The sequence below is a fragment of the Sorex fumeus genome, unplaced genomic scaffold (assembly GCF_029834395.1).
Source record: "Sorex fumeus unplaced genomic scaffold, SorFum_2.1 ptg000030l, whole genome shotgun sequence".
Taxonomy (NCBI): Eukaryota; Metazoa; Chordata; class Mammalia; order Eulipotyphla; family Soricidae; genus Sorex; species Sorex fumeus.
In genome coordinates, this window is record NW_026606087.1 from 756,031 (window position 1) to 779,088 (window position 23,058).

A 23,058-nucleotide genomic window follows, 5' to 3' on the forward strand; every position below is an offset into this window, starting at 1 on the left:
GGATCAAAATGGAGTCAGCTGTGCGCAAGGCAGACACATTACCCCTGTACTTTCTTTCTGGCCGTCTGCTGTGGATATTTATTATCATTATTATTTTTTTAAAGCTTTTAATTGGAGTTGATTCTTGTGCACCCAGAAAAAATTGCAAATCTGTTGTCCTGCAGCCAGGATTATAAACTTGTCAGTCAGGGGAAAGTTTTTAAAGGAATACACTGCGTACAGCGTGCCTTGCACACAACCAACATGGCCGACCCGAGTTCGATTCCTCCGCCCCTCTTGGAGAGCCCCGCAAGCTACCAGGAGTATCTCGCCCACACGGCAAAGCCTGGCAAGCTCCCCGTGACGTATTCGATATGCCAAACACAGTAACAACAAAGTCTCACAATGGAGATGTTACTGGGCCCACTCGAGAAAAATCGATCAACAATGGGAGGACAGTGACCACTGCTTAGAGACTCTCGCTAAATAGTACATTTATTTATTTATTTATTTTTGCTTTTTGGGTCACACTCGGCGATGCGTAGGGGTTACTCCTGGCTTGTGCACTCAGGAATTACTCCTGGCGGTGCTCAGGGGACCATATGGGATGCTGGGATCAAACCCGGGTTGGCCGAGTGCAAGACAAGCACCCTACCCACTGTTCTATCGCTCCAGCCCCTTAACTGATGGTACTTAAATATTACTCTTTAAGGGAAAAACTCCCTGAGAGTTTTCACTGGTAGAGAAACTATCATTTCCAGGCAGAGGTTCTCACACTGTGTCCCATAGCAGCCATCAGGAATACCTGAGAATGATCAGACTTGCAGAATCCAGGCTTCCTAGGGCAGAGGGCCTTGGGTTTGGTTTCTGGGACTAAGAGTCTCTCGGATGATCCTGATGAGTGTGTGTGCTGGAAAGCTGATCCCAGAGACATGATTGCCAACCCTGCCTGCAGGTACATTCAGATTACCTGGTGGGGGCTTCCGACACCTGACCCCCAGGTCCCCCCACCCCCACCCCCCTGAAAACACATCTCAGCCGAGTCTCCTGCAGCGGGATCAAGTACACAACATTTTCCTTTCTGTTTTTGTATGTTTACTTTTTTGTCCCTTCCTGCCCATTGCCTGCTCGATATTATCCTAGAGCAGGACGATTTTAGTGTTTCAGCAAGGGTTGAGATCCACTGCCTCTGTGGGCAGGGCCTGTGTCCCCACAGGACTGGTGAGCACAAGGGGCTGTGAGTTGGTCAGAATGACCGAGAGGCAGTACTCAGCAGGGGTGCAGGTGAGGGCCTCCACTCACTGTGGGTGAAGAGGGAGGAGAAGGAAGGAAGCAAGTTCTCTGGCGCTACTTCTTACCTACCATGGCAGAACCAGGAGGGCAGCAGGCATGGCGTGGGTACTGGGCTTTGGGCTAGCCTGTACCCTGATCCTTCAGGCTGAGTTATTATCTTCCCTTCCACAAGCAGGGGACCACCATCTGCCCAGCGTCACGGCTGGAAGGGATGTGGGCACCCAAGATCCAGCCACTGTAGTCGCCTTCCAAACCTTCCTCCCTCTGCATGCTCCCCAAATTATTATTTTTTTTAGAGGGAGGGATGTTAGGTCACACCCAATGATGCTCATGGGTTACTCCTAGCTCTGCACTCAGCAGTTACTCCGGGTGGTGCTCGGGGGGACAATATGGGATGCTGGGAATCGAACCTGGGTCAGCTGCGTGCAAGGCAAATGCCCTACCTGATGATGTCTTACCTCTCTGGCCCCTCACTCCCCAAATTCTGACTCCTGCCCGTGTCCTGTGATGTCTCACCTGTTGCATTCTGTTGTTATTTGCCTCTTTCGTCCGAAACAGATAAAAAATAATGAACCTTTGATCAACGTGCTTTACAAAGTGCTGAAGAAGTCAGCACGGGGCTGTCGGCCCAGGAGAAGCGTAAGATGATCGGATCTGTCTCCCAGCCGGGCCATTCCATTGCTTCTGACTCAGGGCGGCTCCATCACTTGCTCACCCAGGGGCTCTCCTGCCCGCCCCGGCTTCCTGCAAGTCATTGCTGTTTCTCTCCTTCCTGTGATGCTCCCCTCAGCGTCGTTGGCTCGTGCCTCCCATCTGTGATGTTCTGTGATTCCCATCCTGTGTGCTGGCAGGGAGGAGGGGCCGGGTGGTGGGCAGGGGGCCCGCTTAGCCTGCCATCAGCTTGTTGCCATCCTTGCTGTCCGCCTCCATGGCCAGGGCCCACCTAGACCAGCGTGGTCTGTGGAGTTGAGCATGAGTTTCTGGGGCCGAAGTAGGAGTTCCCGGAGACCAAGGAAGAGAAGGAGGAACTGGGTGCCCACCGGGGCCTGTCCATTGGGCAGGGTGTTGATGATGCTTGGGATGAGTTTGGGTCGGGAGTAGAACAGATATGCCTGGCCCTTGGATGGATGCAGCAGCAGTCACCCCAAGGGGCTAGCATTCGAGGCCTTCCGAGGGGGCTGCAGGTATTGTGGGGGTGCTGTCAGAGCCTCTCCTGCCCAGGAAAGGTGTGCTGAGGTGGGATAGCAGGGTGACCCGAGGCTGCTTGCTGATGCATTTCCAATGGATGGATGGCGGGGGTTGGGGAGGGGGTTGCAGCTTCCACTTTTTCTGGTGATGAGAGTGCATGTTTTGCGTGGCTTTAAACAGCACTATCACAAATGCAATATCCAGGGGAAATTGGGTGTAAGACATTCCTCAGGGGAGCTATTAGAATAGCCCAGTGTATTATAAGGAGATTCCAGAATTGGAACTGCAGAATTGCTCTCATACTTGTATTCAAGGAAGTCTATTTAAAAATAAATAAATACAGAGGAGAGGGGGAAGGGTTTAGATGCTCTAGAGTACTATGGACAAAAGGAGAAAATTTCAGAATCTCCTCAGCTCTCTGGACCCAACTGATTTGAGAAGCTAAAGTTGAATTCGTAAACCCCATCCTGCACAAACCCTGCCCTGAGCTAGTGGCCGGGTCTGGGGTCCTGGGCACAGCCAGCCCACCTCGTCTGCTCCCTGCAGAGACTCCCAAAGCATCTCCACAGTGTTCTCAATAGGCTGGGCCCGGGCTGTGCTCTGAAGATTCAAAGGAAATAATCTCAGCCCCTCGGGGACACCCCTAATTGGGTGGCTGTCTGTGGAGAGGGGTCGCACTCTCCTCTCACACGCTGAGACCCAAGGCATGGGAGATGCAAGGTGAAGGGGGCATCCACCCTGGAAGGAAGGGGCTGAGAGAGGTAGCAAGCCTGTCCCCGAGAAAGGAGCCCCCCTCCCCAACACTACCCGTCCTCACACTCAGCCGTTTGGATTCAAGAAAATAATGTGTTGTCAATCCCAACTGCAAAGGAAAGCTGGAGGTTTAGGAGAACTTTTCTCTAGGAGCAAATAGTCCAAAGCACTATCTTCTAAAAATTCTGTATTGCTGACTTCTGAATCGTGATGATTACATACATCCCACTGCCGAAAAGAAAAAAGAGAGAGAAAAAATGATAATGAATTTATATTTGGAATTTTATGAAAGGCCACGAGGACATGCTTTTAGGAAAGTTTCCATCAGAAAATATAAAATAGTCCGCCTCCTCAAAAGACCCTTTCTGTGTCCCCTCCTTTCCTGGTGGTGCTGGACAATTGAGGTGTTCCTCGATTCGATTCTCTGCCCTGCTGTTTAAGCGGGCTTCCGTGAAATAAGGGGAAGAATTTTGCCGGGAGGAAATAATCCCAAAAGCGTATCTCAATTTGAAGATGATCCGTGCCTGGGAGAGGAGCCGAGGGGCAGAGACACTCGCCTTCCTGTCGTCCTGGGCTCCGGAGGGGGCCCCACGCCTGCTCCCAAAGCAGGAGAGTCCAGCCGTTTGTCCAGCCTACTTGTATGTGATGTGTGGTAGGAGTGCGTGTCTGTGACTGTGTCTGCGTGTCCGTGCACGTGCTCTGCCGGGTACGAGAGCAGAATTTGGCCGAATTTCTCCATTGTCTGGGAACACAACCGCAGTGACCTACCCAGACGTCCCTATCCCCGACTGCCACGGGCCTTCCCGACTGTCCGTAAAATGCTCAGTCTTACTGCCGACAAGAACCGCGGCCTCTGCTCTTTCCACTGGGACCCCGGGGACCAAGTCTGCAGTCCCGGCTCAGTCCCGGCTCAGTCCCCGGGGCCTGGAAGGTCCTTCTCCCTCCTCCCTCCTAGCCTTTGGATAGCTGCCATGGGGTCGCCAGGGGGAGAGTGTGTCGGACAGCTGGGCACATGGTGCCTGGAGCTCAGAGGGTGAAGTTGACCCAGGTGGATCTTCCTTGACTGACAGTAGGATCGTTTTCTACACCCCAAATAAGTTGAAGACATCGTTTGTCAAAAATGCATTGAATACAGCTAATCTAGTTTAACTATGCATTAGTCGGTGGAAACTTCTTGAACACAAAACCTCGTGTGCGTCAAAGGGATGACTGTGGGCACGTGAGTCTCACAGCTGTGATGGGAGGTGAATGCACCAAACATAGCTAAAGGACACGGACCGCCGAGTACAGTGTAGAGTGTGGTGTACCCCTGTGGGATGCCACTCACCCAGTACAGCACCAGTGCAGTTTACTCCTGTGAAATGTCACTGGGTTGCAAATTTGGTGTTGCTGTTTTTTGGGTTTTGGTTTTTTTTTTTTAATCTACTGCTTGATGATCTCGTTTCTTCAGAGGACAGGGGATCTTAGACATGTATAGCCTCACCTCCCTTATGTAAGAATCAATCCGAAACCCCAGCCAGGAATTATCCAAGCTCCTCTTCCTTTGGCCTGATGAGCTGCCCGCAATGGTGTCGGGCCAGGCAGTGCACTGACTCGGGGGTCAGGACTGCTCCCACACATCCTTAAGCAAACCAAGGCTTGACGATGTGCATGGGCTGACTTGTTCTTCCCAGCGCTACCACCCCACTGGCCTGGGTGGGAACACGTGAACTCCTACCACTGTTGAGCGTTTCCCAAGCTCAGCAGCAGAAGTCTTTGTCAGGGACAAATATTCTAAGATGCATACCAAACTCAGACTCAGCCCTGCCTATTCCCAGCTTGAATATCTGCATTTTTTTTTTAATGGGAGAGATGTACAAGGACTTCTTTCATCTTAGCTTTAACGGGAAAAAATTTATCTAGGGTCTCAGAAGAGTTTGGCTTTTTCTCCCTCACACCCCAACTGCACTCGGCATACAAAGAAAACAGGGAGTGCCCGGGTTTGTGCCCCTTCTCTGCAGAGGCCAGTGAGAATGGAGGGGCGCCATTCCACGCCCCTCCACCTGCCCCTCCACAACCCCAAACAGCGGGACTCTTCCTGCCCTCATCCAGCTCCAGAAACCTGGTGTGAGATCACTGTTACATTGTTCCTCTCTCTCCCAGATGACAGGCCGGGACCTGATCAAGGAGCGAAGTCTGAAGCCCATGAAAATTGCTGAGAGCGACATCGACGTGAGTGGATGGGGGCCTGAAGTCTGCCCCTTGGCACCAGGGAGGCCCCGACCCCCACGGGGGAAGGGAGGCCAATTCCTTGGGGTTTCCCCATCCTGGAGCCAGAGGCACAGGGAACCGTACTCCGTACTCCGAGGACAAGCCCCGTGTGCTCCATGCTGGACCCTCCCCATCCTGTCCTTGCCCCTAGGTCAAACTCAGCATCTTCTGCGAACAAGACCGGGTCCTGCAGGACTTGGAAGACAAGATCCGAGCTCTCAAGGAGAACAAAGTATGCCTCTGCTTGGCTGAGTTGCGGGCTGGCTGGCTGGCAGGGGTGGGGATGGAGGTTGTCACACGGTCTTCCTGTTCACAGAGGCCAGGCTCAGGCGTTAGTATCACATGGCAGGTGTTCACTGATCCAGAGCAATGAATGTGGGTTTGCAGGATGGTTTGGGGTTTTGACTTGGGTGGTGGCTGGGCTCCGACCCCCAGCAGGTGGAAGCCCAGCCCCCGCCTCCGCCCCTTTGGAGGCCCCGGGAGGGAAAGGACGGCTCCTCAGCCTTGTTTGGGATACCCCCAGGAAGAGGCTGCCTCCGAGAACGTGAACACAGCCCTAGGAGGCAGAGGCTCAGCTCCTTCCTCCTGGGATCTGGGCTGTGGGGTCAGCGAGTCGGGAGAGCTGGCAGACAGTATTGGGTCTCTTTGACCCTATTTCTTTACATTGTAATAAAATGCATTAAATTTATGTCATTCATTTATTAGCATGTATTAAATTTCATTAGCTTTATTAAAATGGTTTTTCTTTTACATTTTAATCAAGCAGCATCGTAGTGGGGTCAGAGAGATAGTAGAGGGCACGAGGGGCTGGCCAATTCCTGACTTGCTCCTGAGCCCCCTGCCAGGAGGGATTCCTCAGCACAGAGCCAGGAGTATGCCCCGAGCACCGCCGGGCGTGGCCCCAAAACAAAAACCCATCAAGCATCAAGCGTGACAGATGTGATGCCACAGGGCCATAACAAGGACGTGTTGCCCACAGCCTACTGAGTTGGCTTCCTGTGTTCTGTCTGTTTATCCCCATGCTCAGTCCCCATAGAAGTGGAAGGCCTGATGCTTACTGTCTGGTTAGGGAAACTGAGGCAGGGCACATAGGGTATTTGCTCAGTCTAAAGCCTGGAAGTGGGGGGTTGGAGCAGTAGCACAGCAAGTAGGGCATCTGCCTTGCACGCGGCCAACCCGGGTTCAATTCCCAGCATCCCATAGGGTCCCCCGAGCACCATCAGGAGTAATTCCTCAGTGCAGAGCTAGGAGTAACCTCTGTGCATTGCTGGCTGTGACCCAAAAAGCAATCAATCAATCAATCAATCAATAAATAGAAGAAAAGCCTGGAAGCAGAGGCCTTGCCCTGGTTCACTCCCGAGGTCCCCTTGGTTCCCGACCTGGCATCAGGAGGCCGCCGGGCCATCCTGCTGACCTCTGGCCTCCGTCTGCCGGCACAGGACCAGCTGGAGTCGGCGCTGGAGGTGTTGCACCGACAGACGAAGCAGCCCCAGGAGCAGCCGCAGCACCTGGAGAAGGTTGCCTACCAGCAGAGGCTGCTGCAGGAGGACCTCGTCTACATCCGGGCCGAGCTCTCCCGGGAGTCCACGGTGCGTGGGGTCGGCTGGTAGAGAGGGTGGCTTCCCTGGTCTCCCCAACAGAAGCCGAGAGGGTGGTCGGGGTTTCTGGGGAGAGTGACCGGGTCATTAGAGCAGCAGTACTTCCCGACACAGCCTGCTCGCCCAGGCTGATGCTCAACGTCCCCCTGAACCTCATCAGGGAGCCCCTCCCTCATCAGCAGCTTGGGGATGGCTGTAGTGACCACCACCCCCCAGCGCCATTAGGCATCAGAATCCCCACTTCTGATTTGGTTCCGTGGCAGCTGAGTATCCCCAAGGCAGAGAGAGAGGGCCCAGGTCAGAGCCCAGATGAGAAGCCACCCCTGGTCTCTCTCTTCAGGCTGCCCAGGATGCGCTGGGCTCCCCTCCCCCCTCCCCCTGTCTGGTGCTCGTGGGCCGGGAGGCTCCTGGAAGCCTCTTGTGGGGGGGACTCAGTGCCTGTGGCCCCGCAGGAGATGGAGAACGCCTGGAACGAGTACCTGAGGCTGGAGAGTGACGTGGAGCAGCTGAAGCAGGCGCTGCAGGAGCAGCACAAACGAGCCTTCTTCTTCCAGGTGAGCCGCGGCATCCCCTGCTACCTGCCCCTGTGAGGACAGGGAGCCCTACGGGGGGGGGGGTGCCACCCCTTTCTCTCCCCACTGGGACTCCCCCGATGGCCACCCCAGACTCCTCCCTAACACCCCGCCTCTCTACTCTCAGAGCTGCACGCTTGGGGGGCTTCCGACAGGGACTTCCTACTCACTGATCACCTGGGGAATCTGCCCCTAAGGAGACCCACCGTTCTTGGCCCCCCGGGCACAGCCCCCACCCCCACACCTCTGGTTGCTGCGGACAGGCAGGTGCATGCCTATATCTGTGGAATAGCATCATCTCGGGGCCCGCAGGTCCTCTGCTCCCCTGGGGCCCCCAGCAGGGTGACACTGTCTGGCTGGGGTCCCTAGTGCACCTTGGGGCCTCCCCCCCAATCCCCTTCTGGCCCTTTCACAGCTCACAACAGCTTCCTCTGCAATAGTAGGAAAGATAAAGGACCTCAGGGGTGCCCCAGATACTCCCCATCTCGTTGTGGGAGATTAACACTCAAGGATAGTAAAAATAAGGGCCAGGAGGATCGCTCCATGGCATGGAAGCCGGCCTCATATGCTGAGGGGAAAGGCAGCTGGGATGGAGAAAGGACCACTAAGTCCATGATACTTGGAGGGCTCGTTCGGGATGGGAGATGCGTGCTGAAAGTAGACTATGGACCAAACATGATGGCTTGCTTACTACCTGTATTGCAAATAATAACACCCAAAAGGAGAGGGAGAGTAAAAGGGAATGTGCCTGCCACAGAGGCAGGGGGAGTGGGGGATGGGGATGGCAGGAAGGTTACTGGGAACATTGGTGGTGGAGAATGGGCACTGGTGGAGGGATGGGTACTCGATCATTTTATGACTGAAACATAATCACGAAAGTTTGTAAGTCTGTAACTGTACGCCACGGTGATTCATTAAAAAAAATTTTTAAAAAGATGAACGACATTGAAAAAAAGTTGAGAACTGCCTGCATTGGCACCCTACCGCAGAGCTGCCTGTCCCCTTCCAGAGCCTGGGTATAGACATAAGTGTTAGGAGCCCCTGAGTTGGAGGATCCGGGGCTGGGCCTACAGCTGAGGGGACCAGCACTAGCCTGGGCTCATCTCCAGAGACTGATGGGTGTGCACAGTTTCTGGGGGGAGGGGGCGGCGAGTGGAATCAGGAGGGGATCCTGAGTGTTCTTTCCTGGGCCTGACCATCCCTTGGCTCATCATTTGAGCTGGTTCCCAGGGAGCCTGGTGGAGGGAACGCTGGCCTGCAGCCTGGGGCAGACCTCATCACGTCCCCTAGAACTCATCTCTTCCCCTGCTGCTGTTTTGTTTTTATTTTGTCAGGATAGTGTTTGGGGGGGACCAGGCTGTGCTGGGGCTCCATGTGCAGATGTGCACCACAGCTGTCTCGAGCCCCACCCAGTGCTGTTTTATTTCAGTGAGCCCCCTTCATCTGCGCCACCGAGTCTTCTCTATTCTTTTGTTTTTCTCTCTTGTGATCCCAACCCTTTTTTTCAGTGGCTTAAAAATATGGGATGAATATTGTTGACAAAGACGTGCAAGTGATTTCTTGTTGCTAATCCCTTAAACCAGTGTTTGTTTTTCAGTCTTCTCCAACCATGACCCCTTTCTGCCTTGTTTCCTTCCTGTGTTGCCCCCTCCTCTCCCCCCTTCCCCCCCTCACACACACTCTCCCTCTCTCTCCCATTCTCTCTCTCTCTCTCTCTCTCTCTCTCTCTCTCACACACACACACACACACACACACACATGTTTCATTCCCTGTCCCCACCCGCATTGAGGTGATCTTCACTGGTCCCCTTGGGCTGTCTCCTGGTGGGGAATCACTGCTTCTGTCCACCCTGTGCTTCCATTTCGGTAATTATTCAGATAACAACATGGATGCATCTCTCAGACAAGGCCAAATGAAGAGAAGCCAAACCCACAGCAGAAGCCAAGCTGCCCCACCCTCTTGTGCTGGTCCCCGCACATCCCTCTGTGGACGGGGGAGTCCGCAGGCGGCAGTGTTGGCTGGTGCATCTGCTCTGTCTTCCCTAACGTGCCTGCAGAGACAGAATCCTTTCATTCACATAGGGGTGGAGGCTGGGTTTTCTTAAAGAAGGAGAGCTGGAGAGATAGTACAGTCGGGAGGGTGCTTGCCTTGCACATGGCAGACCCAGGTTCTATCCCCAACAGCTGTGATGGTCCCTTGAGCCCCACTAGGAGTGATCCCTGAGCACAGAGCCAGGAGTAGGACCTGAGCACCACCAGGTCTGGCCCCAAAACAAAAATGAAAGAAAACAAAATACATCTTAGAAAAAAAACTTTAATTATACATTTCAACTTAAAGAAAAAAATAGGGGCCTCCCCATCAGTGCTCAAGGGTACCAGGGCTGCCCCAGTGGTACTGACAGGGGTGTGTGTGTGTTTGTGTGTCTGTGTCTGTGTGTGTGTGTTTGTGTGTGTGTGTGGCCATGCAGCTGAGACTTGGGGCCTTGCACATGCCAGGCTTGCATGCGTTCTGCTGAGCTCTCTCCCCAGCCCTGTAGCTTGCTTTTCATCATCTGGAAATCTTTCCAGGAACTGATCGCCCTCCATTCCCAAGTTTCTACTGTCTAATACGGTGGAAATTTGCATTTAAACATAAACCGAGTAAAAATAACTCTAACTGGCAGTATTTTCCTCAGAAACACTAGGGTCATTGCCACTACACCATGTGAGTCTGATGGCTACTGTTTGGGGCAGCACCAATGATGATAATGTCCATATACTCAGGAAGTTGTATGGATAGCCTTGGTTCTGCTCCATGACAGGAATGGACTCTTACCCGCTGTGTAGTATTCCATAGTCTGTACAGTCAGTACATCACACACATTCTGCATTCCTCCTCCGATGAGCAGCTAAGCTGGGTACTGAGTTTGTGTATGTAAGTGGTGCCTCAATGCGGGTCCCCTTTCTAGCTCATTTGCAAGGGGGTGTCTCCGAGACACTCCCTGGAGTGGTCTTCGGGCTTGCACTAAGCTCCAGTCTTCCCTGTGGATCACTGCTGCCCAATCAGTCACTCTAGAAAGCGGCACCATTTCTCTTTCACCCACAGTGAGTGAGAGAACTGAGCCATGCTCACATGCATGCCAGAGCTCGGTGATATCCATCCTTTTAGTGTTTGCTGGTGTGCAGGCTGGGGGTGGAGGGGGAGGCATCTTGGTTGCATTTGTGTTTATTTCATTATTCACAATGTAGACAGCTTTGGGTATTGGCCTTTGCTTTCTTTCATGCCACAGGCCCTGGATTGCATGAAAGCGATTGTTTGGGGCCACACCCCATGGTGCTCAGGGGTCACTCCCATGGTGCTCAGGGGACCATATGGTGTCACGGTTTAAACCATTCCGCATGTAACACAGGGGTTGACTTCCTACCTTGAACGCCCCCCCAAAAAACAAATGGGTGCAGTGTTATAGATCACAGACTCCCCAGAGGAACCCTGCTGTGTATATGGCTCAGAGCTAGAGGAACCCTGCTGTGTATGTGGCACAGATTGGAACCTGCTCCATGTGACATTTCCTCCCAGCCTGGAGCCCGTCGCACCCATGGCATTGCTTTTGCTTTCCGTCTGTGCCACCAAGCCCCGGGAAGCTTCCGCAGCTCCTGCACTGAAATAATAGAAAACCGAAGGGGGCTGGAGCAATAGCACCGCAGGTAGGGCGTTTGCCTTGCACGCGGCCAACCCAGGTTCGATTCCCAGCATCCCATATGGTCCCCTGAGCACCTCCGGGGTAATTCCTGAGTGCAGAGCCAGGAGTAACTCCTGTGCATTGCCAGGTGTGACCCCCCCAAAAAGCAAAGAAAACTGAAGTTACAACCTTGACCATTTATAAGCATCCAGCTGGCGGTGTAAAGTACTTCCATGCTGTGATCTGATCTGAGAAGGCTCTTGTAAAGCTGTAACTTTGTATCTAGAAAGCTTTTTTTTTTTGCTTATTTATTTTTGTTTGGGGGCCACACCCTTTGCTGCTCAGGGGTTACTCCTGGTTCTGCACTCAGGAATCACTCCTGACAGTGCTCAGGGGACCCTATGAGATGCCGGGGATCAAACTTGGGTGTCGGCCGTGTACAAGGCAAGCACCCTGTCTGCTATACTCTGTCTCGGGATCCTATACCCTAGTCACCTTTACAACAGCTCTCCTCTGAATCTTCTCTGACAACTCAACGGCCATCTGTGGCAGAGACATGCCTGGCAGTGCGGGGGGCACCCTGCACTCTCAGGGGGTCTAACCTACCAAGGCTCCTGCATGCAGACCATGTGCCCTCCTGGCCCTGAGCACATCCATTCTTTTTCAAAGTTGGTGGGAGCCGGCCTGGTGGGCCTTTGACATCTTGGCATCTCCCTCGTCTGCACCGTTCCATGAAGCCACAGAATTGGCTGTGGTGCCAGCAGCCTTCCCGGGGGAAGCTGCCCCTCCCGGGGGCTGGCACCCAACTCTGTCCACTTCCCTGCTCCCGAGAAGAAGGTTCTGGTCCAGAACTCAGGAGGCATCGTCCCGCCTCTTCTGCAGGAGAAATCGCAGCTGCAGAAGGACCTGTGGCGGATTGAGGACGTCCTGGCGGGCCTGAGCGCAAACAAGGAGAACTTCAGAGTCCTTGTGGACTCGGTCAAGAATCCAGGTGGGGGCTGTTAGCAACCAGGGTCTTGGTGGCGGGTGGGGGGGAGGCCTGTGGGGACAGATGCCCTGATGCCAAACTACTCCTAGTTCTCTGTGGAGAGGGTCTCTGTGCCATCATCTGTGCCTCTGTTTCCCCCCATGCCCCTCAGAGAGAAAAACGGTGCCTTTGTCCCCTCATCCGCCTGTGCCTTCGCTCTCGGCTCCCGAGAACAAGCCGCCCCCGCTGCCCAGCCCGCCCACCAGCCCTGCCCGGACCCCACTGGAGGTCCGGCTCTTCCCCCAACTGCAGCCGTACGTGCCCTATCGGCCTCACCCGCCCCAGCTGCGGAAGGTGACGTCGCCACTGCAGTCTCCCACCAAGTCCAAGCCCAAAGCCGTGAGTCTCTGCGACGGTGCGGGGCTGGGTGGGTGCCTGATCACACGCTCGGCCCATGACCGTCCACCCCCTCGGTCCCCGCATTAGCTCTGGGGGAAACCCAGCCCGCAAGAGCCAGCCAGAGCCCCTCCGCGGGAGCCCTGAGCAGAGCCTGGGGAACAAGACAGGCCGGTCTGGCCCGGCCTCCCGGGGGCACCTGGGGAAAGTGAGGCCCAGCCAGAGCTGACTGCTGTGCTGCAAAGGGTCTGGAGTGACACAACACCTGCCCTTGCCCCGTAGCCTGTGCCCTCCTGCCTGTGGGTGGCGAACCCCTCCCCATGCTCAGTTCCTCCTGAGTCTGTCCATTGGCCCAGCTGCGTGCGCAAGGGCTGGTAGGGGGCACCTCTTGCCTCCCCAATTGGCCCTGAGTGTGGCAAGGAGCCTGGAGCCCGATCATAACAGCCCGACATCAACACATCACCCAGGTGGAGTTTCACAGGTAACATTGAAGAGACCAGCCGGTCAGACCAACACCCAGAGCCAGAACTGGGCGCACAGACAGAGCTGTCAGCAGAGGCCCCTCCCAGTGCCCTTTTGGCCCTGGGGGCCAGTCTTGGCCTGGGTTTCCTGGAGAAAGGGCCTCCCAGGGCTCTCCAGAGGCCCCCGGCCGCTCTGGCAGTACTTGGCCCACTGGACTGATAGCTTATTGCACGGGTCTGAGGATAGGGTGCTATTTGGGACCTGTGATGCCAGGAACCAACAGGGCCAGTCTGCTGTGTCTTGGTGGGTGGGGGGCTGGATGTGCTCATAGGTGCTGGGATCAAAGCAGGACCAGGATCTGCACCCCCCTTTTTTTCAATTATTGACTGGTTTTTTTTTTTTTTTTTTTTTTTTTGCTTTTTTGGGTCCCACCCAGCGATGCACAAGGGTTACTCCTGGCGGTGCTCAGGGGACCATATGGGATGCTGGGAATAGAACCCGGGTCAGCTGCGTGCAAGGCAAATGCCTTACCTGCTGTGCTTTTGCTCCAGCCCCGAGGTGATATTTTTAATAATATAAGTTTCTAGGTTTGAAGGATACAATATCATCATACCAGAATCGCCCGTACTCCCCTCCCCCCACCACACAGAGCACCAGTAACCCTTTTCTCCCCCACCGCCCCCCCCCCCCCCCCCACCTAGTCCCTTCCCCACTCTTAGGTGACTCAGTTCAGGAATCAGAGTCCGAGGGTTTGTTTCCTTGATCACTGCCTTTGTGGCTCCAGACACCCCCTGTACGGGCGATGGCTCCAGATGTGTCTTTCTCCTGCTGCCTACCACCCCCCCTCTCATTCTGCCCCTGTGGTCACAAGAAGCGAGATTTCATCCTTTCTTAGAACTGTATAGAATTCCATTGTGTCCCACATCTTTTCTTTTTTTAATTTTTTTTTTTCATTTTGGGTCACTCCTGGCGATGCTCATGGGTTATTCCTAACTCTGCACTCAGGAATTATTCCTGGCAGTGCTTGGGGGGCCATATGGGATGCCGGGGTTGGATCCCATTTGCTTGGATCCCGTTTCAGCAGCATGCAAGGCAAACGCCCTCCCAGCTGTACTACCATTCCCGCCCACATCTTAATCCACTCCTCTATACTTAGATAAACTCTCGCCTTTGTGGAGGATTCCCTTGTTGGCTTTTGTTGTTATTGTTTTAAGTTTGCTACCTGTGCCTGCATCTCTGAAGGCTCCCATCCTGCCTGTACTTAGCCCTGTGTTCGTTCTTTCAAGTCTTGCCTCTTTCCTTCAGCACCTTAAGTCTGTCCACGTTGTTACATGTAGTTACAGTTCTATTACGTTCAGCTGGCTTAATTCCTTGCATCTAACACTATTTCCCCCTTTAAAATTAGATATTATTTCAGGGGGCTGGAGCAATAGCGCAGTGGGTAGGGCGTTTACCTTGCACGCGGCCCATCTGGGTTCAATTCCCAGCATTCTATATGATCCCCTGAGCACCGCCAGGAGCACAGAGCCAGGAGTAACCCCTGAGCATCGCCGGGTATGACCCAAAAAGAAAAAAAAATTAGATATTATTTCAAAGGAGAAGCCAAGCATATCAAAAAGCACATAATAAAGTGCCTCCCTCCCACCCTCTGGCTCCACATGTTCTTCAGAGACAAGCCCTGCTCTGTTTCTCTGGGGGCCCTTGTGGAAACGTGTCCTGCCGAGATGTGGTTGGGCTTGAGCCCTCGATGCTTGGAGAGCACACAGACTGCTGGCTGCTCAGCTCTCACGTCACCGTGAACAGGGTTGCCTGAGGCAGACGCTGACGAACCTTTGTGCAGCACACTTGGCCATGCACTTTCCCCCAAACTCAGCCATGGACTAGAAAACAAAATAAAATTTGGGGTCGAAGTCAGCAAAAGCACGGTGGGTAGGGCATTTGCCTTGCACGTGGCTGAGCTGTGTTCGATCTCCAGCATCCCATACGACAAACACCACCAGGAGTGATCCCTGAGCACAGAGCCAAGAGTAAGCCCTAAGCACCACCAAGTGTCACCCAAAAATGAAAAGAAAAGGAAAATTTGGGGCTGGAGTGGTAGTACAGCGGGTAGTTTGCTTGCCTTGCACAAGGCCAATCCAGGTTCCATTCCCAGCATCCCATATGGTCCCCCAAGCACCACCAGGAGTAATTCCTGAGTGCAGAGCCAGGAGTAACCCCTGAGCATTGCTAGGTGTGATATAAAACAAACAAACAAAAATTAAAATGACAGAGTAGAAGATCTGCAGAGAAGCGGTGGTTTGCTCAGAGCACACTGGGATGAGCTTCCAAGCAAAGCGACACAGTCTCTGCCACCCAGGATGGGGGGGTGGGGGGGGTGGGAAGACCTCACCAAATGTCCCTCATCCCGCCTATACATTGTTTCCAAGTCAGGTAAGAAGCACTATTTTGCTTTGGGGGCCACACTTGGCTGTGCTCAGGGGTTATTCCTGGCTCTGTGCTCAGGAATCACTCCTGGTGGGGCTCAGGGGACCTTAAACGCTTCCTGGAATCGAACCTGGGTCTGCCATGTGCAAGGCAGGCAAGCACCAACCACGGTTGCTGCAGTTTTGTAACTGTGCAGGCTTTGGACGCATGGGACAGGCGGATGCAGCATGACCTTGTCCCGTCCTAGCCTGCCGAGGCCAAACCCCTGGTTCCAGCTTGCTCCCGCAGGCGTGTGTGTGTGTGTGTGTGTGTGTGTGTGTGTGTGTGTGTGTGTGTGATAGCAAAAGTACGTGGAGGTGGGAGAAGAGAACGGAGCCAGAGCGGGGGCAACCCCCTCCTCACACAGGGACCCCCTCTTCAGCTCCTCGTCCTGAGCCCCTGGTTCTCTCCCCGAGCAGGAAGATGAGGCTCCCCCGAGACCCCCGCTCCCCGAGCTCTACAGTCCCGAGGACCAGCCCCCGGCCGTGCCGCCGCTGCCCCGCGAGGCCACTGTCATCCGGCACACGTCAGTGAGGGGCCTCAAGCGGCAGTCGGACGAGAGGAAGCGCGACCGGGAGCAGGGCCAGTGCAACGGGGACGCGAGGGTGAGCGCTGGCCGGGACCCGGGCGGGGCGGGGCGGGGCCGGGGCTGGGAGGGGCGGGGCCGGGGCTGGGAGGGGAGGCGGGGGCGGGGCCGGGGCGGATGGGGCGGGGCCAGCGAGGACACGGGCAAGGCGGGGCGGGGCGGGGCGGCTGCTCCAGGCAGCGGTGACAGCGCAGATGGTGCACACAGGTGGAGCTCCGGTCCTACGTGAGCGAGCCAGAGCTGGCGATCTTAGTTGGGGACGTGGCCCAGCCGTCCTCGGGCCTCGGGAGCCCCGAGAGCAGGTACCAGACGCTGCCCAGCAGAGGTAAGGTGAAGCTCTGCCGTGTGTCCCGAGACCTGCCGCCAGCGCACGGTGCCCCGACCCCCCTCCCGCCTACAGCCCTGGCTGGAAGTCTCTGTCCCTGCTGTGTGGCCCGTCCCCAGGCACAGAGCACAGTCGAGACTCCTACAAAGCCGGGCGCCGTCTTCACTCGGAGAGGCTGGCATTGCTGGCTTTCTGGTGGCTTTCTTCAGTGCTTGGCTTTGTCCAGTGGCACCAAAGTCAAGTGTAAAGTGCCATTTCAGCCACAGTGGCTGTCTCTGCTGGTCCCACCCGTCCCGTGCAGCATCCCAGTGTGTGAGCCACTGGATGACACTGGCTGGATGTGCCAGCATCCACAAGCACTTTGTAGTCCCATGTTGAGCATCACCATGGCCCCATTGTGGAAGTCTGGTCAGCCCCGTTCTCAAGATGGCAAAAGCCAAGAATCAAAGAGATCAGATGACTTGCTAGCTAACCTGTGATGATGGAACCAGAGCCCAGAGCATCGCCAGGTCCCAGCTGCGCCCACTAGAGCTCACGTGGCTTTCTTGTGCCTGCCAGATGCTTTTATTGATTGATTGATTGATTGCTTTTTGGGGGTCACACCTAGCGATGCTCAGGGGTTATTCCTGGCGGTGTTTGGGGAACCATGTGGGGTGCGAGGGACAGAAACCAGGTCAGCCATGTGCAAGGCAAACGCCCTCCCCGCTGTACTGTGGCTCCAGCCCCTCCTGCCAGAGGCTTTTGGCCTCGCTTGTGGTCCTCTAAAGCTCGAAGAGTCTTTCCTTGATAGGAACATATTTCTCATGCAGGCCGTCTTCTCACCATCTTCACCATTCACGAGGGAGGAGATATGGCTCTGGGGTTCCTGGCCCCCACGTCTCCCCTAGCTGCACCGGCTATCAGAAAACCATCTAAGGAGAGCCCCCCAACACACATACCTTTCTGCATCAGGCGGACCACCCTCCCTCCTGTCCACTCCCTGAGGTGGAAGGTCACATACTTCTACACACACATGCGCGCACACACACATGTCTGCACACATGCAGACACGTTGCATACACACGTGCACGCACATGCGCACACGTACATATACACATGCACACATATGTATGCACACACACACATAAACATGCACGCATCCTCTTCCCATCCCAGGGTTCCAGCTCTCCACTCTTTCTGGCCTGCTGTTGCCAGAGCTAGTACCTGCAGGACACAGGCTCTGGGAGCTGTAGCATTGGGGTCACAGCAACCCTTGCCACCGTGGACGGCAGGCTGTTCACTCCTTCCTTGTGGCCCGGTAATGTCACGGTGGCAGGATTGGAGGCTTTGGAGCAGGCCAGTCCTCTGTGCCTGGGATTCTCCAGATAAGTCTCTTTCCCACCTGCTAAATATGTGGTGCCTGTTTGCACTTGTCGGGGACCCTGACAAGAGTCCCTGGATTGGCCAGGAGTGAGGCTTGAGTAGTGTGGAGCTTTTGCTTACCTCTGCAAGGCCCCAGACTCACTGAGCATCGCCAGGTCTGCTCCCTGCACCAATAAAATGAAAAAAAAAAAAAAAAACTTACTGGGTTGAGAGATAGTACAGGGAGTGAGGGGGTTAGGTGCTGCCTTGCATATGGCTGACCCCTTTGTGCTGCTACCACCCTAAATACCACTAGAAGCGATCTGAGTGCAGAGTCAAGAGTAGCCTGAGCACAGATGGCATGCCCCCCCCCCAAAAAAAAAACCAGGGGAAAAAGTGTGTCGTGTGTATGCATGTGGATGTGTGTGTGTGTGTGTGTGTGTGTATAATTACGTGCATGCCTTAGAACATAGTGTACCTCTGCATGCACGAGACTTGAGTTCCACCCTTATTGCCAAAAATAAAACATTTAATTCAAATATTTTTAAAGGAGGGGTGGTTCGAGGCTGGAGAGATAGTACAGGGCTTAAGTAGTTTGGCCAACCCCCGGGTTAATCCCTGGCATGGCCTGGCCCTCTGAGCACCACCAGGAGTGATCCTAAGCACCCCGGGATTTAATCCAGCCCCCACCCCTCCAAAATAATAATTCATCAGGAAGGCACCAAGGACATGGCTCCACAGTCAGGCACCAGCCTTGAATGAATGCAGAGACTTGGGCTCGATCCCCAGCACTGCAAAAGCAAAAGCTCTTCAGCAGAAGGGAAGAAGGGACGGAAGGACTGCCCGGCTCTGCCCAGCTCTCCATCCTCCTGCCCGGGGAGCCAGCCTGGGAAGGGAGGGGAGGGAGGGACCCTGGACTGGCTCTTCCTCCTCCTGCTCTCCCAGGCTGGGTGGCGGTGGGGGGTGGCAGGACAAGGAGACTGGCCCATGGGCCCCTCGTGGCGACAGGAGGTGAGGAGGGAGGCTCTGGAGCTGCTCCCCCATAGATGCGCCTCTCCCTGCCCAGGTCTCTCAGGGTCCACCTCACAGCTGCAGCAGTCATCCTCCATCGCGCCCTACGTGACCCTGCGGAGGGGCCTCGGTGCCGACAGCAGCAAGATGACCTTCCCTGTGAGTGGCCATGGGGGGGCCCCCACCCCTGTAAGCTCCTTGCACAGTGGCGGGTGTGGTGTGTGAAGTGGGGGCTCCACAGTAGGGAGGGACTGGTCGGGGACCAGTCCTGAGCCCGGGCGCTGGGCCCTCAGGTGCTCAATATTGCCTTCCCCACCACCCAAGAAGTTTGCAGACACACACACACATGCATACACATGCATGCGTGCACACACACACACATGTATACACACATGCACAAACTTGCATACCCCTGTATGCACACACGCGTGCACACATGCATCATATATGTACAAGCATACATATACACATGCATCACGTGTACAAATATGCACATGCATGCATATACATAGAAACCTGCAAAAGCATCCATGCACACATACATGCATACACATGTACACATGTTTAAACATGCACACACACACATCCATTCACACATACTCTTCTTGACTCTGTTCCTGGGCCTCCGCCCAGAGTGGGTACCAGGAAGTCACAGTTTCTGCCCCGCCACGTGCTACCTGGGTTCCTGAGTGGACAGGCCTTGGTCTCGGGGTCTCAGATGTTGAAGCAGGGAGCTTCCCAGCTCGCTGGAGAGGCCAGTGAGTGCCAGGGGCACCGTGGCCATTAGTCTGCCTGTGTGTGTGTGTGTGTGTGTGTGTGTGTGTGTGTGTGTGTGTGTGTTGGATTATGGATCTGTGTATTGACAGGTCTTGGATTATGGTGTGTGTGTGTGTGTGTGTGAGAGAGAGAGAGAGAGAGAGAGAGAGAGAGAGAGAGAGAGAGAGAATCCCAGAAAGCACAGTAGGGTAGCTGGCCTCCCGTCCCAGCTGCTCTCACCTCTCACGTTCGCCCCCTCCCTTAGAGACCCAAGAGTGCCTTGGAGCGGCTGTACTCAGGGGACCACCAGCGGGGCAGGATGAGCGCCGAGGAGCAGCTGGAGCGCATGAAGCGGCACCAGAAGGCGCTGGTCCGAGAGCGCAAGAGGACACTGAGCCAGGGCGAGAGGCCGGGCCCACCGCCCTCGTCCCGCTACCTCGGCCACACGCTGCCCGGAGATCTTGGCTCAGTATGTTAGGAGGGGCCAGGCAGGTGGGGCTGGGACAGGGCGCGGAGCTTCCCCGGAGGACCCGATGGGTCAGAGCGGCACCCCCGGGGGGTGTCTGAGTGTCCATGCACCCGGCACGTGGGCTCCATGTGGGCTGTGGTTAGAGGGTGACCCGGAAGCAGAGAAGGAGCAAGGAGGTCGCGGAGGGAGCGAGCATGGAGCTGGAGAGGAAGCCCGGAGTCAGTGCTTGGGGCTGAGTTTGTGATAGGGGCCTGGGGCAGACCCACGTGGAGTCGAGGACTTGGGAAGTTCCAGGAGTTCAAGGAGAGGAGGAAGAGGACGATGGTGGTGGGGTTTGATGAGAGGAGCACAAGCCTCCCTGGTCTCAGGGGCCTTCTGTGTGGAGGCAGCAGGTTGGCTACAGCTGATTGATGGTGCCAGCAGGCTTCAAGGGACCCGGCCAGCCTGGGGCTCTGCCGCCCCCTTGTGGTGTCTCTCAGCACATGCACCCTGCCCACAGTGGCTCGGGCGCCTTGGAGGAACTCTGACTCATCCATCCCTGCTCCTGCAACTCAAGTTGGCCGAGACCCTTGGCCGACCGTCCACTCCCTCATTCACTGCACAAGCTCCTTTGCTTCGAGCATTACTGCTCACGGCCCCTCTCTAACCCTGCCCGATTGTGTCAATAGAAGCCTCAGGTTCGTGTTGAACGTTCGCTAACTGGCCCTTGCTCTTGGTGACCGGGCCTGCGTCCCGTCAGCTCTGTCCCCTGGGCCTAGTGAGGGACCCCACATGTGAGTGCATCTGCTCTCTGCCTCCCCCCTCTGACAAGCCTGCTGATTCATAATTCACGGACCCCTCCCCACCCACCCCAGCTGCGTAAGGGCAAGGGTCATCGGCAGGGACCGGGCACCAGGCACTGAGCCACATCCATGCCCCCGGCCTGGACATTGGACACAGCTTCAGAGCTTGCAGCTGTGAGCAGATGCTACCAAGTCCACAGGGGTTCGGGCCTCAGTCCCCAAGGAAAACCATGTGTGTGTCTGGTATTTCATAGCTGGAGTGGATAGCAGGATATTCCATGTTCTATCTGCATCAAAGGAGTCAGACCCAAGACACTCAAATCCCGAGAAGCTGCAAAGCTCATGACTTTTAAACCTTATAAGCTAAATGTACCACGGGGGTAACTCTGACCTCTCCTACCCAGTGTATCGAATGAAGAAAGACGAGCCAAAATGTCCCTGGAATACCTTGTAATGAGTCTACAGCGGCGCCAATAAACATATTGCTTAAGGACGATGGATTGGCGTGGTTCTTCCCCAGGATAGCGAACTTTCTTCGCGTGTGGGAACAAATCAGGCTGGGTTTAAGTGAGGAGGGTCTCTCTGTGGGGGGCACCTGTGAGCGTGTAAGAAAAAGAAAAAATTGTAAATCCCTTAATTCATTTTTCATCCCGGAAACTCCAGCTGTCAGATCCTTCCCTCGTTCCCTGGGGAAACCCTCCCTTGAGAGGCTGGGTTGGAGTCTGCATCGAGAGCTTGTGCATGAATGGGTGGAGTGTTCGGAGAGGGTGATGGGTGGGGTGGGCTCTCGGGGCCTTGTGGGGGTCATGAGCCCACATCCTGACCTGGGGGATCCCTGACATTTGGCGGCCTGAGAGGGAGAAGCCCCTGAAGGATTTCTGCTGGGTTCTGAGCCTGCGCCTGACAGAGACTAGCTTGGCACGCAGGGCCCCAGTTTCCTCTGCAGGCAGAGCAGGTCGCAACGCCGAGACTCGGCCGCAGCAGGAAACACTGGATCAGGTGGAGCTTTTCTGCTTTCCATGCTTTTGCATTTGGGATTTTTTTCCTTGTTTGGAGGCTACACCCAGCCATGCTAGGGGTGACTCCTGGCTCTGCACTCAGCAGTCACTCCTGGCAGTGTTCGCGGGACCATATGGGATGCAGGAGATCAAACCTAGTTGACCACATGCAAGGCAAACACCCTACCCACTGTGCTACCTTTCCAGCCCCATCGTTAGCCCTTCTTTTTGGTCACTTAAGACACTTTCCAAAAATAGATGTGGTGGTTCTTGGGTATGTCTCTTCCTCACGGGCCCCAAGTCTTCTGGGACCTCTGCAGTATGGGTCCCTCAGTGTATCCTGTCGTGGTCCCCATTAGGGAGGCCCTGGGGTGGGGTTTGAAGCTCAGGGGTGAGCCTGTATGTCACTGGGTTTCATCCCTGGGACCCCCAGAGAGAGAACACAAACATGCCCTGCCCCTGACTATTCCATTTATCTGGACCTCAAGGAGCTTGTTAGTTTTGGTTTGCTTTTTGGGTCACACCCAGTGATGCTCAGGGTTACTCCTGGCTCTGCACTCAGGAATTACTCCTGGTGGTGCTTGGGGGACCATATGGGATGCTGAGGATTGAACTGGGGTTGGCCGCGTGCAAGGCAAACGTCCTACCCATTGTGCTATCGCTCCAGCCCTGGGGCTTGTTAGTTTTTCAGTATTTCTGAGCTGGTACATATGGAGGAGGCCTGCAAAGGGGGCAATCCCTTCTAAGGGTCACTGCCCGGGCTCTGTCTTGTGTGTGGGGGATGGGGGGAGGTGTGGTGGGGGGAGAGGGTTCACCATCCTGCTCCTGGGAGCCTTTTATAGGTCTGGAGGCCAATGTGAGTCTAACGTTGTGTACCAGAGTGATAGGACAACAGGGAAGGTACTTGACATGCAAGCAGCCAACTGGGGTTGACCCCCAACCCCTCTGATGGTCTCCCGAGCCCCTCCAGGAGAGAGCCTTGAGCACAGAGCTAGGAGTAAGCCCTGAGCACTGCTGGGGGTGGTGACTCAGTGACTCAGCTCTGGGGCCACATGGAGAAACTTCCAGGTGGAAGTCGAGGACTCAGGGAGGAGCCTGACAAGGCCTAGAGCCCCTCACACACAGAGCTCCGCCTTGACTGCCTGGGTTTTGCTCTTGGTGACACAGGGAGCCGGGGATAACCCAGGGGCGTCACACGTGCAAGGCAAGT

General features: G+C 55.2%; 1 protein-coding gene across 3 annotated transcripts in view; it reads left to right on the top strand.

Annotated features, from left to right (window-relative positions):
- PLEKHA7 (pleckstrin homology domain containing A7) overlaps positions 1–23,058 on the top strand; it is a 251,647-nt gene that overhangs the window by 221,055 nt on the left and 7,534 nt on the right. For 2 of the 3 annotated variants that reach the window (XM_056115859.1, XM_056115860.1), the window contains exons 15-25: positions 1,831–1,911; positions 5,356–5,424; positions 5,615–5,695; positions 6,903–7,052; positions 7,514–7,615; positions 12,175–12,283; positions 12,432–12,658; positions 16,000–16,185; positions 16,374–16,491; positions 18,899–19,002; positions 19,865–20,068. In XM_056115859.1, coding sequence (XP_055971834.1) covers positions 1,831–1,911; positions 5,356–5,424; positions 5,615–5,695; positions 6,903–7,052; positions 7,514–7,615; positions 12,175–12,283; positions 12,432–12,658; positions 16,000–16,185; positions 16,374–16,491; positions 18,899–19,002; positions 19,865–20,068 — 1,431 coding nt within the window. The remainder of the gene's footprint in view (positions 1–1,830; positions 1,912–5,355; positions 5,425–5,614; positions 5,696–6,902; positions 7,053–7,513; positions 7,616–12,174; positions 12,284–12,431; positions 12,659–15,999; positions 16,186–16,373; positions 16,492–18,898; positions 19,003–19,864; positions 20,069–23,058) is intronic. The other variant, XM_056115861.1, reaches the window with a different exon arrangement.